Source organism: Nycticebus coucang, chromosome 5 (genome assembly GCF_027406575.1).
Source record: "Nycticebus coucang isolate mNycCou1 chromosome 5, mNycCou1.pri, whole genome shotgun sequence".
Lineage (NCBI taxonomy): Eukaryota > Metazoa > Chordata > Mammalia > Primates > Lorisidae > Nycticebus > Nycticebus coucang.
The window spans coordinates 25052301-25069363 of record NC_069784.1 but is presented as its reverse complement, the minus strand read 5'-3'; the positions used below and the strand labels follow the sequence as shown (position 1 = coordinate 25069363).

At 40.7% G+C, this 17063-nt stretch overlaps 1 protein-coding gene across 4 annotated transcripts in view; it reads left to right on the top strand.

Annotated features, from left to right (window-relative positions):
- Positions 1-157: 157 nt before the first annotated feature.
- The window catches only part of ARHGAP29 (Rho GTPase activating protein 29), a 75121-nt gene continuing 58215 nt past the window's right edge, over positions 158-17063 (top strand). Inside the window, exon 1 of one of the 4 annotated variants that reach the window (XM_053591761.1) lies at positions 158-317. In XM_053591761.1, coding sequence (XP_053447736.1) covers positions 305-317 — 13 coding nt within the window. In that variant the 5' untranslated portion in view covers positions 158-304. Of the gene's footprint in view, positions 318-13592; positions 13613-17063 lie in introns of those variants that run through there. The other 3 variants (XM_053591759.1, XM_053591764.1, XM_053591760.1) reach the window with 3 other exon arrangements.

Sequence of the window (17063 nt, the reverse complement as noted above, 5' to 3'; positions counted from 1 at the left end):
GGCGCTGCTGACCACCCGCGCCCAGCACAAGAGTCAGTAGCCTCCCCCACCTGCTGCGGGACGCCGGGCCCCGCCCCCGTGAGCACCGGCCAATAGGCTAAGGTCTGGGGGCGGGCGGCGTGAGGCGAGGGGCGGGGCGGCCGCGGCCAGCGCGGTCGTGGCGGTAGTTGCAGGGGCGGTGGCAGAGGTGGCGGCGGCTAGGCGGGTTGTCCGCGGGCCGTGGGGGATGGGGGCTGCGAGCTCCAGCCCTCAGCGGCGGCGGCGGCCGTGAGTGTTGGGCCGGCGTCCGCGTCCGAGACGCGGGATGGAGCGCCGCGGTGAGTGTGGGGCGTCGGGGGCCCCGGGCTGGGGTCGCCCGCGGCGGGCGCTCGCAAGTTGCCGTCTAGGGTCCGAGCAGCCCACGCCGCGGCCTCTAGCGGAGTCGGCTGCGGGCTGCGCTGGGACAGGCGCTCGCGGGCCAGGGTCCTCGGGGTTGCTGATCCTCGTGAGGGTCTGACGTGAGGCACGCGCCTGGGGGGTGGGCGCGGAGCCGCGGGGAGGACGCGGGAAGGACGCGGGCGCTGTGAGGACCCCGCCGGCCCCGGGGAGCTCCCGGAGTTGACGCGGCGGCGGCTGCCGGGGAGAGGCTCGTCGGGTGACTTTCCTTCCCTTCCAGACCCCCTAGCGTCCCTCACCCCTGTCCCTTTTTCAGTCACTCGTGCTGATCGCGTCGCTGCGGAATTCAGGGGCTCCTTTGCCCTCCCCCCATTGTGTGGTTCTCTGGGTTTTCACGTTCAACTTACTGGGAATCGTTTTTGGAAGTTTAGTGAGGTTTTCTGGAATTTCAGGCTGACAAATGCAAAGGTTGAGTAAAATAAAAGAGATCTCCTGTTCCATATTTACTTTTTTCTTACCACTCTTCCCCTCACCTAGTCCCTGGCTGTTTATTACTTTGGGGGAGGGAGATCTAAAGGTGCAAAAACAGCCTCCTGCCCTTTTTTCTCCAAGTGCCCTCTCTGGTGCGTCTCTGTCACCACGTCTCACTCCTCTCCCACCCTTTCTCTATGCTATGCTCCCTTTATTACCGTCCCTTAACGTCTTCTCCCCACCCGCTTTTTCCCAGCGGAAGCTCCAGGTCAAATCGTGCGTTTTGCAGAATACTGGAGATTTCAGATACCGTGCGGAGAGGGTACTCCTGGGACAGCGGATCCCTGGGAGTTTGTTTCCCTACGTGTCCTGGACCCTGTCTGGGACAGAAACCTTGAGTTCCGGGGGAGGGCCTTGCTCTGGGCGAAACAGAGTAGCCAAGGACTCTCCTTGTCTTTGGGCCTCTCTGATTTGTCCCCTCTGATATATTTATCTCACTTTTTCACCACTACCCCTCTTAAGAGACCCAGGGTGGAGTTCTACGTTGTGTTTTTTGATCTTTGACATCCTCTGTTTTCTAACGATGGATCTTTTCGGGGGAGGAGTGTTAGGAGGTATTTTGTGAAAGTTCCAAGACCTCAGTGGAGCCAACATAGCCGTGGAGCTTTTTCTTTCAGTTCACCTTTTTTCTTCCTTCTTCTTTGGGAATTATTAGCCTGGCTTCCTCATTCAGTTTAGAAATTGTTCTTCCCTAGTCAAGAAAAAAATAATTCAAAATTAGATATGAAAGTTAATATTGAGAATAAGTACAGAAATCACAACGAATTAAGGGAGTCTTAGAGATTAGGTCTCTTTCTTCACTGGTTTCTTTAGACAATTTGCCAGAAATGCCTCTGTAGAAATGCTTCTGTATTGTGGTAACTGTGCAAGTGAGGGACTCTGATGCTTAGGCTTCATTAGCTTTACATTACATGCCTCTTGATTTTCAGAAGAGTTTAAAAGTGAACTTGAAGAAAGATATGTCCCGGTAGAGAATGTTTCAGTCCCCAGATTAGTAGGGAATAGAAGGGAATGTATGGTGGCTGGTCATTACATCTCTCCCCACTTCCCTAAAATAGAAGATCCACCTCCCAGCACCTTCACTTTCCCCACTATGTTTCCCCACCATACAGGCTCTTGACCTGGGAACTGGGCTTTTGCAGCCGCTGCTGTTGGTCCCAGAGGGTTAGTTCTACATTGAATGAAGCTCAGGCCCACCGGCATATTGGAAGAATTTTCATTCTTAAGCCACTTGTGATTCATTTAGCATTCACTCAAAAAATTTAGCTTGATCCCGCTCTGCTAGACAGAGTTCTTTAGAACCTTTCCAGTTATTTGGTAGCAATAGATAATACTGAATAAGGCCCAAGGCATAATATCATGGGTTTTCTGAGAAAAATATGTTTAATGTCCTGTGGGAAAATGAAGGGATGATTTATCTTTAGTGGAGGAAATGAAAATGCTTCTTGGAAGTAATGTTTTGTGTGGGCTTGAAGATTAGAGAATTATTTTAATAAGCACAGAAGGTAGAAAGGCCCTTCTGGGCAGAATTGCTGGTTTTTCTAGGCAGCTTTTTCCCCAAATGTCTACTTAGCTAACTTCCTTACCTACTTCAAGTGCTTACTCAAACCTCACTTTATTATTATTATTATTTGTTGAGCATCTCACATCTGAAAGTCCCAAATCAGAAATGCTCCAATAAACATTTCCTTTGAGCATCATGTTAACACTCAAAAACTTTTGGATTTTGGAGCATTCTGGATTTTCAGATTTTCAGATTTAGGATGCTCACTCTATACCAAAGATGTCACTGATCCAGCTTTCATGTTTCTGCTTTGAAGCTTTGCAGGCTATTTTGTTTGTTTGTAATTTTCCACTGACCTCCAGTGTGGTGATGAGCCACAACACATAGAGTTGTGGTTATGTGTAAAGAGACAAGGAGTTCTGAAAGGAAGAGTAGAGTACGCATGGATAAGGATTTTCATGGAGGGTTTATACTTTATTCTTTGTCTCTACTATTACTCTGATAATCAAACAAGCCATGTTTCTCTTTGGCACATAAGAAATGCTGGATTGTCTGTTAAAAATATGTTTACCTGTATCAGAAATGGTCAGTAATTATGTGCCTTGTATAGAAGCATTGTGTTAAAGTTAGACTTTATGTACATCTTCACCAGCATTTAGTATTTTAGACTTTCTGAAATTAATATTTCATGTGGCTATTTAGTAGTTATCATAGTTTAAGTTTGTATTTCCCTGGTATTTAAGATGTTGTGCAATGTCTCATGTGCTTATTGGCCAATTGTATATCTTCTTTTCTGGAGTGTATGTTCACTTTTACTCATTATTTAATGAATTATTTGTTTCTTATTATGGATTTGTGAAAGTTCTTAATATAATCTGGATATAAGTCCTTTGTCAGATTCCCTCCCTCCCAATTTGTGGCTTGCATTTCATTTCTCAACACTGTCTTTCGAAGAGCAGAGGCTATAAATTTTGAAGTCTAGTTTGTCAGTGTTTTATGGTTCTTGCTTTTGTGTCTGTGAAATCATTCCCAAGAGTTTCTCCCATATTTTCCTTTAGAAAAAGATCTTTAAACTTGTTCTTAAAAGGACCAGACGGTAAATAATCTTAGACTTCTAAGCCACACTGCCTCAAGTACTCAGCTCTGCTGTTGTAGCTCAGAATCAGTTACAGACAATACATAGGCCCAGTGTGGTGGCTCATACCTGTAATCTCAGCACTTTGGGAGGCAGAGTTGGGAGGATTGCATGAGGCTGGGAATTCAAGGGGCCTCATAGTAAGCTCACATCTCTAAAAAACCTTATAAAAGAAATTAGCTGGGTGTGATGGCATGTGTATGCCGTTCCAGCAACTTGGGAGGCTGATGCAAGAGGATCACTTGAGTGCAGGAGCTGGAGGTTGCAGTGAGCTATGATCATGCCACTGCGCTCCATCATGGGCAACAGAGCAAGACCCTGCCAAAAAAAAAAAAAAAAAGACAAAACATAAACATGGCTGTGTTCCACAGAATCCTTTTATTTATAAAAACAAGTAGCCTGGCGTAAGAGCCTAACTCCTGGCTCTTAAATTCAAAGATTAATGATTTTAGGTTGTATGCTTAGGTCTATGATATATGTCAAGTTAATTTTAGGGTTTGCTGTGAAATAAGGGTTGAGATTCACTGGTCTGCCTACTCCCATGGATAAGTTACTTTAGCACCATTTATTGAAAAAAATATTTTCCCCCCTTGAATTACTTTGGCACCTCTGTCAAAATTCAGTCAACCACATATGCAGCCATACCTCATTTATTTGTGCTTTGTTTTATTGCACTTTGCAAGTATTATGTATTTTACAGACCGAAGGTTTGTGACAACTCTCCATTGAGCAAGTTGCGTGGCACCATTTTTCCAATACCCTGTGCTTACTTCATGTCTCTGTCAAATTTTAGTAATTCTTGCAGTATTTCAAACTTTATCATTATTATTATATCTATGATGGTGATCTGTTATCATCAGCTTTTTGATGTTACTATTGTAATTGTTGGGGGCACCATGAACCACTCCCATATCAGATGGCGAATGTAACTGATAAATGTGTGTGTTCTGTCTGTTCCACCAACAAACCATTCCCGTCTCTCTCCTTCCTTGGGCTTACCTATCACCTGAGACATGACAGTGCTGAAATTGGGCTAATAACCTTACAGTGAACTTGAAGTATTCAAGTAAAAGACAAGAGTTCTCACTTTAAACCAAAAGCTAGAAGTGATTAAGTTTAGTGAGGAAGGCATGTTGACAACCAAAATAGACTGAAAAATAGGTTTATTGTGCCACGCAGTCAAGTTGTGAATGCAAAGGAAAAATTCTTGAAGGAATTATAAAAGTGCTGCCCTGATAAACACTCAAATGATAAAAAAGTGAAACAGCCTTCTTGCTCATAGGGAGAAAGTTTGAGTGGTCTGGATAGATCAGACCAGCCACAACATTCCCTTGAATGGAAGCCTAATCCAGAGCAAGGCCCTAACTCTCTTCAATTGTATGAAGGCTGAAAGAGGTAAGTAAACTGTAGATAGCAGAAAACTGGGAAGCTAGCAGAGACTGGTTCATGAAGTTTAAGGAAAGAAGCTATGTCCAAGACATAAAAGTGCAAGGTGAAGCAGCAAGTGCTGATGTGGAAACTGCAGAAAGTTACCCCGATCTAGCTTGGTAATTGAAGGTGGCTACACTAAACATGGATTTTTCAGGGTAGACAAAACAATTTTCTACTGGAAGAAGATGCATCTAGGGCTTTCACAGATAGAGAGAAGTCAGTGCCTAACCTTAAAGTTTCAAAGCACAGGCAGATTTCTCTTGTTAGAGGCTAATGCAGATGGTAATTTTAAGGTATAGCCATTGCTCATTACATTCTGAAAGTCCTAGGGCCCTGAATAATTATGCTAAATCTGTTTTACCTGTACTTTGTAAATGGAATGACAGAACCTGGATGACAGCACATCTATTTACAGAATGACTAATTTAAGCTCACTGCTAAGACCTACTGCTCAGAAAAAGATTCCTTTCAAAATACTACTGCTCATTGACAAAGCACCTAGTTACCCAAGAGCTCAGATGGATATATGCAAGGAGTTTAATGTTGTTTTCATGCCTGCCAGCCCAACATTCATTCTGCAGCCCATGGAAAAAAAGTCATTTTGACTTTCAAATCTTATTATTTAAGAGATGCATTTTGTATGACTATAGGTGCCATTGGTAGTGATTCCTCTGATGGATCTGGACAATATAAATTGAAAGCCTTCTGGAAAAGATTCACCATTCTAGATGCCATTAAGAATATTCATGGTTGGCTTGGTGCCCCGTAGCTCAATGGGTAGGGTGCCAGCCACATACACTGAGGCTAACGGGTTCGAGTCGGGCCCCAACCTGCTAAACAACAATGACGACTGCAACCAAAAAAATAGCTGAGCATTATGGTGGGTGCCTGTAGTCCCAGCTACTCGTGGGGCTGAGACAAGAGAATCGCTTAAGCCCAACAGTTTGATGTTGCTGTGAGCTGTGACGCTACTGCACTCTACTGAGGGCAACACAGTGAGACTCTGTCTCAGGAAAAAAAAAAAAAAGAATATTCATGGTTCACAGGAGGTCAAAATGTCAACATCAGCAGGTGTTTGGAGTAAATTGATTTAAGTACTCATGGATGACTTTGAGGTTTGGTTCTTAAGACTTCAGTGGGGAAAGTTGCTTCAGATATGAAAATAGCAAGAGAACTAGAATTAAAAGTATTAAAAGCGGAGCCTGAAGGTGTGACTGAATTGCTGCGATCTCATGATAAAACTTGAACAAATGAGGAGTTGCTTCTTGTGGATGAGTAAAGAAAGCAGCTTCTTGAGATGAATCTACACCTGTTGAAGGTGCTATGAACATTGTTGAAATGACAAAGGATTTAGAATATTGAGTAAACTTAGTTGCCTAAGTAGTGGGAGGGTTTGAGAGGATCGACTCCAATTATGAAAGCTTTACTATGGATATAATTCTATAAAACAGCACCAAATGGAAGCCTAATCCAGAGCAAGGCCCTAACTCAAATGCTATAGAGAAACTTTTCTTGAAAAAAAGGCAACGAATGTGGCAAAGTTCATTATTGTTTTATTTTAAGAAATTGCCACAGCCTCCGTCAGTTTTAGCATCCATCACCCTGATCAGTCATTGACATGGAGGCAAAACCCTCTGCCAGCAAAATATCATGATTCACTGAAGGTCCAGATGATTGTTAGCATTTTTAGCAATGAAGTATTTTTTACTTAAGTACATACATTTTATTCAGACATGATGCTCTTGCACCCTTAATAGACTATAGTATAGTATAAACATACCTTTTATGTACACTAGGAAACATAACATTTGTGTGACTTCTTTGTGATATACACTTTATTGTGGTAGTTTGGACTTAAATTGGCATTATTTCTAAGGTATGTGGTATGTAGGTTTACTTCTGGGCTTTATTTTATTCTGTTGATCTGTATGTCTCTCCTTACGCCAGTATCATACTGTCTTGACTCTTATACTCGTAGTAAATCTTTAAATCAAGAAATGTAAATCCTTAAACTTTGTTCTTTTTAAAAATTGTTTTTGCCATTTCAGATCTTTGACATTTTAATATAAATTGCAAAAAAGCCTGGAAGGATTTTGTTTGGGATTGTTTGAGATTCATTTGAGAAATATTAACATCTTAAGAATACTGGGGCGGTGCCTGTGGCTCAAGGAGTAGGGCGCCGGTCCCATTTACCGGAGGTGGCGGGTTCAAACCCAGCCCTGGCCAAAAACCACAAAAAAAAAAAAAAAAAGAATACTGAGTCTTCCGATCCATTAACATGGTATACCTATTGATTTATTTAAATCTTAAATTTCTTATGGTGGTGTTTTAGATTTTTCCATTTGGAATCTTGCACATTTTGTTCAGTTTATTCCTAAAAATGTCTTGTTTTTTGATGTTATTATAAATAATATTTGTTTTTAAAATTTTATTGTTCATTTGTTGCTAGTATATACAAATAAAATTGATTTGGTATATTGACTTTGTGTTCTGGCAGTATTCATTTGTTAGATGTGGTAACTCCTTCCTAGGTTTCTTAGGATTTTTTTGATATGTAAACATGTCATCTGAATAGAGTTCTGCTTCTTTTTTTTTTTTTTTTTTTTGAAACAGAGTTTCACTATGTTGCCCTCGGTAGAGTGCTGTAGCATCATAGCTCACGGCAATCTCCAACTCTTGGGCTTAAGTGATTCTTGTGCCTCAGCCTCCCAAGTAGCTGGGACTACAGGCGCCTACAACAGTGCCTGGCTATTTTTATAGACAAGGTCTAGCTCTGGCTCAGGTTGGTCTCAAACCTGTGAGATCAGGCAATCTACCCACCTTGGCCTCTCAGAGTGCTAGGATTACAGGATCTTTTTCAATCTGAATGCATTTTTTTTCTTTCTCTTATGGTACTTGTACTTGGTACAAGTAACAATATCGATACTTGTACTGCATACAAGTATTAATCTCAAGCAATCCCAAACAAATAATAATTACATACCAAAAAACAATATTGATACTAATCTTAAGGGGAAAATATTGTCTTTCATTATCAACTATAATGTTAGCTGTAGGTTTTTAGTTTTTGTTTTTGTTTTTGTTTTTTTAGCTGTAGGTTTTTTATAAATACTTTTTATCAGGTTGAAGATTCCTACTTTGCTGACTTGATGAAAACTTCAAGAATGGGTAGTGTATTTTATCAGATACTTTATGTATTTCTTTTGAGATGATCACATGGTTTTTCTCTAGTGAATGTTAAACTAAACTTGCATTCCTGGACAAATACTTCTCATGACATATAATTTTTTTATGTTGTTGGATTTGACTTACTAATACTTGTCTTATGGATTTATTCTGTAGTTTTTTTGTAATATCTTTGGTTTTGGTATCAGGGTAATGTTGGCCTGATAGAATAAATTGGGAAGTATTCAGTTTCTTCTATTTTTCATGAGTTTATGTAGGATTATTTTATCTGATTCAATGGATTTTTATCAATGAAGCCCATTTAAGCTTATACACAGGGGTGTTCAACCTGTGGCCCACTGGCCACATGCAGATTATTTGAGGACTGTTTTGCTTATTTGTGGTGTGGGACATCTTGAAATTATGCATGGACTTTTTTTTTCTCATTGACTTTCATGAGTGTTCCTGTATTTAACAAGTGGCCCAAGACAACTCTTACTCTTCCAACGTGAAGCAGAAAAGAAAAAGTGTTTACATCACTGGTATAGTTTTCTTTGGAGGAAGTTTTTAGTTATTAATTAAATTCTTCAATGATTTTCTGTTTCTTATGTCAGATTTAGTTATTTGCATCTTTCAAGGTATTTTTCCATATCTGTAGTCACTGTACTAATGTCCCTTCTTTTCATTCATGATAGTAATTTGTATTTTTTCTATTTGTTCATTAGTCTAGCTAGATATCTGTGAATTTAATCAATCTTTTCAAAGAACTAGCTTTTGATTACATTGAATTTTTCTCTCATCTGTTTTCTGTATCCCTATTAGTTCATTCCTTTTTCTTACTTTGGGCATAAATTAGTCTTTGTTTTCTAACTTCATAAAATGGAAGCTTCTTGACTTCAAGCAATCTTCCTTCCTTGGCCTCCTAAAGTGCTAGGATTACAGGTGTGAGCCACCATGTCTAGAAAGTCTTTATTTTTATAGGCAGCATATAGTTGGGTCTTACTTTTTTACTCAGTCTGAAAATCTATGCCTTTTTATTGGGGTGGTTAGAATATTTAGATTTAATATAATTATTAGTATGATTGGGTTTTAGTCTGTCACCTTGCTTTTTTTTTATTTGTCCCATCTGTTCTTTGTTTCTTTTTCTTCTTGTCTTGCCTTTTGGATTAAGTTTTTGGAATTTTATTTTATGCCCACTATTGGGTTATTAACTATATCTCTGGAGATTTATAGTATACCTTTAAATAATATTATGCTATTCTACCTATAATGTAAGAACTGTGCTATATACTTTCATTTCCTTCCTCCTTCACTCTATTGTTATATATTTTACTTTTGTATATGTTGTAAATGCTAAAACATGTTATTACTTTTGTTTTAAACATTGGCTTTTAAAAAATTACAAAATGGCTAAGTGTGGTGGCTTATTTCTGTAATCCCAGCACTTTGGGAGGCCTAAATAGGATTTTCTGAGGCCAGAAGTTCAAGACCAGTCCGGGCAACATAGACCCCCACCCCCATGTCTACAAAATAAAAAGTTAGCCAGGTGTGATGGCACATGCCAGTAGGCCCAACTACTTGGGAGGCTGAGGTGGGAGGATTGCTAAGCCCAGGGGTTTGAATCTATAGGGAGCTTTCATTGTGTCATTGTAGTCCAGCCTGGGCAATGGAACAAGATTAAAGGAAAAAATTACAAAATGTGCTTGTTTTTAAGCTTCATTGGGGTGAGTCTAGAATACACTTTTTCATTAGGAGATGTTAGATGTGCTACAAGTCTTTGTAGGATCTCCTCCAGGGTATTCAGCAGGTCTCTCTACTTCTTCTGATGAGAGTTCAGTTCTCTTAGCACTGTGAGAAACCTGGGAATTGTTCAGCTATAGCTTGCTGGACAATTTTGCTCAACCTTGTGTTTTACCCCTGTACATGTGCATCTTAATGTTCAGCAGGAGAATTAAGGAATTCCCTGTGCAAATTTCTGGAGCTCTTTCTTTATCTGCTTCATTCCTCTCTGGTGCTCTGTCCTATGGATTCTATCTACCTCACTCTCCTGGGACTATGAACCTGCTCCTCAGCTTAGCAAGAGTGCCACGCTCTGCTTGGCTTCCCCATTCCTGTGCCATGGTCTGTGTTCCTTTAGGCAGAAAGTTGGGATCATTTTTAGGACTTATTTGTGGTCCTATCAGAGATCACAGTCCTGTACTGTGTATAGTCCAATGTCTATAAACAATAAATATTTTGTCCAGTTTTATAGTTGTTTACTACAGTGCAAGGATAAGTCTGGTCTTATTTATTCCTGCACTTGATGTATCTTTTAAGTATTTTTTAATCCACAGATTTTTCTTTCCATTTTTTTTTTTAACAATTTATTTATTTGGTGAAGAGATCATGTTTATTCTGTAAAATGGTCCATGGTCCAGATTTTACTGGATGTGTCCTGTGATATAATTTAACATGTTCTTGTCTTACAGCTTCTAAAGTGGTGATTGGATCTAGAACAGGCTGTCTCAATCTTGGCACAGTTGACCTTTTGAGCTGGATAATTCTTTGTTAGGGGTTAGAATTCTCTATTGCATGTAGGATGCGCTGTTCAGCAGCTGCCCTGGTCTCTACCCACTAGATGTCAGTAGAATCCCCCACCCCAAGTATGACAACCAAACATTGTCAAATGTTTTTAGATCAATATTCTGCTATGAAAACTAGGCTACCTACACTATAGAATCAACTTTAGCAATATGAAGATACCTATCTAGCAAATTTATCAATACTGATGATGTCACCACGTACAGATATGACGTAGAACATTAATCTGTTTGGTCTGGTGTCACAGGTGTTTTGAAGAGAACACATGAAGATGATTTTAGGAATATGTAAGTTGAGGCTGCACAGAATGACTGACTCAAGTGCAGTACCATAGAGGGTGTGAATTTCTATTTGAAAGGAAAAAAATACTAGAGGCAATAGTATAATGGTTAAAACACAATAATTATTTTATTATAAACCAAGAAACTTGGACTTACAGAAAGGTATTATTGCAGTAAAGTACTTTTCATACTTAAAACTTATGTGTGTGACATAAACTTAAAATGCAAGTGGGGGATTAATAAAATTAACCCTATAAAATTAAAAGTGAGCTGCCATTTTCCACATGTCATCCACTGGATGAATGGCAGATAATGTATTTTTTAAGAGATTTAAGAGAAGGATTGAGATTGAGACTTACCAAATTTTCCTTCAGAAAACCTTATAATTTATCTGATATGCATTGAAGACTCACTCTTTGTCAGTCCTTTGCACAAGAGTTGGCTGCTTTAGAATGGTTTAGAAGTAGATCTGGTATGGGATAACCTAGAGCGATATGAGGGGTAGACTTTGCTCCCTTGAGCTCTCGGAGAGTTGCCCTTCCCCACCCTCCTTGGCTCTCAGAATCCTTACCTCTTCCCCCAGTGGTATTTTTCAGTTTTGAATCAACAGTCGTTTCATGAGTGTCCATGGTACATCATTTTTTAATAGGGTTTGAAAAAAATGGTTGGTTTTTAGGTGTATTTAGTAGTGTTTTTGATATTGGTACAGCTTAATACGTAAAATTCCGAAAAATTAAGTCTGAAAGATAATAATGTAGCCAGGTAATCAAGGACCTTCAGGTTCTCATAGTTTTCAAGTAACAAACTAGGGGCCTAATTGGCTTCATTTCCCCCAGAACTGTTTGCATGTGAGAAGTGACCCTCTTCCCTTTTCTCTGTCAGTGGGTGGTCTCTCTCTTTCTCTCCACTTTTGTCTTTCTTATCTTCATCTGTCTCCTCATTTTCCCTTTCTCTGCCTCCTTTTGCCTCTGCATTTTCCTTTCTTCTTTGTTCTGTTCCTTCTCTTTTCCCTCTACAATTTCTCTCTCCTTCTCACACCTCTTTGTCTCTCTTTCCCAGCTTTTCTCTCCCTCCTGTGTACTTCTTTTTCTCGTTGCCACACCACCACCTCTATCCACACACCTTTTCTCCATTAGGAATGAGGTGGTATAAACTTGTGGATGAGGTTGCCAGTTCTGTTTTAGTTAGGAGCACATCTTTATTAAGGGCAATGGTGGATACGTGCAAAGAATTAATTTAAAAATAGATCTAAGTGGGTGTTTGAGGTTGAGGAACTTCCTTAAATTTGCTTCCAAAAACCTTATTTATGATTTAATCATAGTTGCACCGTTCCAGCCCCTTTTTGTCCTGGGGATTCCTTTGTCTCCTCTTACAAATTTGTTTCAGTCCAGGCATCATTGGTTTCCATGGTGAGAATCCGTGGTGCATTTTTCTTTTCCAGTGTGGTTAGAAGGAAGTTTGGTTTTGAGGTTTTCTGAGTATTTGTGGCATGTCCTTGATACTGTTGTGTTTGGAGTTTAAGGGAGAAATTTGTGAAAGTTGAGTCTGAAAATCCAGTGTGGAGTAAAGTTACCAAGGAGCTGAGCATTTTCGTATTTTTCTTTTCCAAGTAGCACCTGAAAGGCAAAATTTATTTCCCCAACATTGTTTTCTCTGTAAGGTTCAAGGATGTGAGAGGTGTCCCTCTTTTCTTCGTCAAGGAGTGTTTTCTCTTGTTCACACTATTCCACTTGTTGGCTCTGTCACGCGTTCTTCCTTTCCCAGTCTCTGTAGTCTGTCCTCGTCTTTCTTGTTTCTCTCACTGCCTCCACTTGTTTCTGCCATCCTCAATTTTCCCCTCTTCCCGTGTCTGCTCTCCGTTTTCTTTCCCCTTCTCTTGGCACACTGTTCTGTGTCTTTTTCTGTCTCTCCTGTGTGTGATAATTATGCTCCCTGCTCCCATCCGTGTTCATGGTCCTCTTCCCACGTTTCTCCCGCCATCAGTTCTTTCTGCGTGTTCCAGCACAGAGATCAGTGAAATGTTGCAGCGTGTAGTCTGATACGGGAGGTATGTGCTTCAGGGCCTCTGCTGCGCCCGTTAATCCTGCCACCTTTCTCAGACTCTTCTCTCATTCTGAGGCCAAATGGGGCAGAAAGGGGTTGAGCCAGGCCTGTGTCACACTTTACCTGTGGGGGTTGAGAGAGGGAAAACGTGGTCCGGTGAAGTACTTTAGAAGAAATGTCGATTGCTCATCTGAGAGTTCCGCATCCGGTCATCTGGAGACTTTCTCTTAAGTCGCGCGCCTGTCCGGCTGCAAGGCTAGGGTGGCCGACCCGTCCCGCAACTTTGGGTGCAGTGTCAGGCTGGGGCGCAGCTTCCAGCGCCCGGCGCGCGAGCCAGCGGCCGCCCCCACCCCCACCCCCGAGCGCGGGCCCACGGGCTGGGGGCGGGGCCGGGCGGCCGCGGCTGGCGCGCTCGTGGCCTTAGTAGCGGCCGAGGTGGCTGGGACGGTTGTCCGCGGGCCGTGGGGGATGGGGATGCGGTGGCGAGCTCCAGCCCTCAGCAGCAGCGGCGGTGGCCCTGAGTGTTGGGCCGGCGTCCGCGTGCGGGACGCGCCACGGAGCGCCGCGGTGAGCGCGGGGCGGCGGTGCTGGGGGTCGCCCGTAAATTGCCGTCCGGGCTCGGGCGGCTCACGCTCTAGCGGAAGTGGCCGCGGGCCTGGGCCAGCTTCCTCGGGGCTCAGTCCTCGAGGAGGGTCGGGCCGGAGCTCGGCTGCGCCCGGGGGCGGGCGACGCTGATAGAGATAAAAGCGAGCACCCCTGGCCAGCCGGTACCTCTGACCCGAGCTGCTCTGAGAACTTGACCGGTTTTAACTCTTAATCCTCACGACAGGTCCGTGTTTAGTCCGCTCGTTCTTCACGAGGGAAAGTGTGGTTGGAAACCCGCCCGCGCTCACAGCCGAGTTCCTGGCATTTTGTGTTACCACCAACTAGAGATGATTCATCTCGGCACCTGAGAAATTAGTGTCCAAACTTTCTCATTGTCATAGCTCAATTATGAAAGCTTGGATTAAGTTGGTTATCTTAGATATTGTTTTCCTTTGTAATGTTTCCTTTCTTCCGTTTGAAATATGAAAAATAATAATATATAGCAAAATTTGGCACACTAATCATTATAACGCCGACTAGAGTATAAAAACCCTTTTAGTCCTTTCTCTCCCTGTCATGTGTTTTTGGTTTTATCGATTTTTTTGGTACATATTTTCTTTGTCTTGTGTAAAAATTTTCAAGCATTTTTGAAACCCTTTATACAATTTTGGGTTACTAATTTGACACATAGTTACTTAAAGTAGGTTCTTTTTGCTGAAATAGACTGTTTTATTTGAAATTTGTGATATGAATGTTTAATTTTTGTAACCATCTTTACCAGCGACAGTGACCCATTCTCTACTGAATTTAAAAGCTATCAGAACTAAAGAGAATGAATTTATGAAATAAATTGCAAAAATGATAAAATTTGTTATGCTGTTAGCTTTTTCAATTAGTGATTTGTAAAAGAGTTACCCAAAAAAGGCACTGGAGATGTTTGTTTTTCTTGGTAGGAAGGGAGACTTAGGCGTAATAATTGTGCTCAAAAATTGCCCTATGTTTGTTTTAGAAATGATCTACATTTTTACATAGGTCAATGTTAGATAGGTTTTTAAACTGTATAGAATGACATTCTTAGAAATAATTTGAGATTAAAAAAAGGAAATTGAATAAAGAAACAAGCTATTAGGAAAGTATTAGGACTCCATGTTTGATAATCAGGAGAAACAATAATAAAAATCCAACCTTGACTTCAGTTTTATATATACTCAGCTTCATATATTTCTTTTCGAAAGACACTATTTTTGAGATAGATTTTTTTTTTTCTTAAAGAGGTGGGCTTGTCCAGGCTGGGCTGAAATGATCCATCTTCCTCAGCCTCCAGAGTAGCTGAGACTAAGGGTGTGTGCCACCACCAGTGAGGCTAATCAGGCTGGGTTTTGAAGGGTCATCTCTGAAAGAAGATGAGGAGGAAGCAGGTTGGGAGGAGAAAAGGGTTTTTCAGAGAGTGCCTAAGGTTAAAAATAGATTTAAAAGTTTTGTTTTTACTTCAAAACATTTCAACATCCCAGACTTTTTTTGTATAAAAATTAATTAAAATGTTACAATTATAAGCCCATTATTCATTTGCAGTAGTTTCGAGAAGTTCCTTCCTTATATAGTAAGTACTGTGCTGTGAGCAGAGAACACGTGATTAGTAAACAGGCTTGAAACAGGCTTGATTTCTTGGAGATTATAGTCTATATGAGAAGACAGGAATCGTCTACTTGAAGTGTGATAGGTGTAATGATGAAAAGTACAAGATGCAATATAGAGCATACATCGGTTCTTGTAACAATGTAAATGCATGGTGGCATTAGGAAGGTTGAGAACCACTGAAACAGATTCTGGTCTAATTGGTGATGGTGGCGGTTATGGGGGACAGTGGGGGCGGTCCAGGAAACTTTATTCAAGGAAGTGGTCTTTGAGCTGAGATCAGAGTGAATAAGTGAAGGAAAAGGAATCATCCAGGCAGGTGGAACTGCATGTAGACAAGACCTGTGGGCTGAACAGTTGGTGTTTTTCAAGCTGTAGGGTCATGACCCATTACAGGTATAAAAGCAATTTGGTGAATTGCAAGCAGCATTATAAAAATGAAATGGAATAGAACTTTAGAAATTCACATACATCACATGGTTCCTTAGCGAGAATGTGTTTTATGAAACACAAATCCATTCCTTAAATACATACCACATACAGACACAACGTACTTAATGTATAAACTGGCTCATGATGTAGAATTGTTTCCTGCTATGGGTCACGGTTAGCAAATACTATTGGAAGAGTGAGAAGGAGTTACTGTGGCAGGAGTGTTGATAGCCAAAAGTTGTGTCTGCAGGTGACATCACACAGGTAGGTAGGAACCAGATCTCACGTTGAGCCTTACAGAGCATCATAGCTTCTCCCTTGTCCTTTGGAAGAGTTTTGAGCAGAAAAATGACATGAGATTTATGCTTGGAAAATTCACTCACTACATCTGGAATGGGACAAAAATGGATGTGGATAATAAAGAAATTAATACAGTAGCTCAGATGAGAAATGCTGGTAATTCATCAGTGTGGAATCAGAGATAGATGTGGATAGGTTAAAGAACTATAGAGCAGGAAGAAAAAAATCTAAGGAGTTGGATGCAATTTAGGAAAGAATAAATGATGCAATAATACATCTTACATTTGACTAGAGATGAATATTACGTACTTTCTAATGTAAATTTCACAGAAGAGGCTTAGTCATTCTTCCATTTTAAAAGTATCCAAATATTCAAGACAAAATATTTGAAAAATGATTTAATTATAATGCTCGAGCTAATGTAATTCCTCTAGTCATTTCCTTTTTGATTTCAAGAGGTACAAACGAGATTAGAACTTTTAATTCTGGAAAGGTAAGATGAGGATGAAGAAGAAAAAACTAAGATTTTCTTGAGATTTTCTTAAGCTTTTCTGAAACTGTGTACCAGAATTAGGTGTTTAAATGTATGAAATCTTTTATTTTGTGATCCTTTTTAATCCCCAAATAATCCTAAAGATAAATTGTACAGAAAATATTAGAGGATTCAAACCTAAATCTCTCCTACCAAAATATTGCCTTTTTACTATATCATTCTGAAATTATCACAAATATTGCTCAGATAATCACACATTTAATTTTTCAACCAACACCGGTATATCAGACTAATACATACCCTTAGAACTTATTTTCAACGAAGTATTCTTTTTTTCTTTTTTTGGAGTTTTTAGCCGGGGTGGGGCTTAAACCCACCCCTTCCCCTGGTATATGGGGCCAGCACCCTACTCCTTGAACCACAGGCACCGCCTAACAAAGAAGTATTCTTGATGGGACTTGATAACCCAGGATGTGAGGGAGGGTGTGTGTGTGTATGTATGTATGTATATGATTACATATATTAGGAAAAACTGTAATTGAACTTCTTTCATGTGCTGGATACTTGTATACA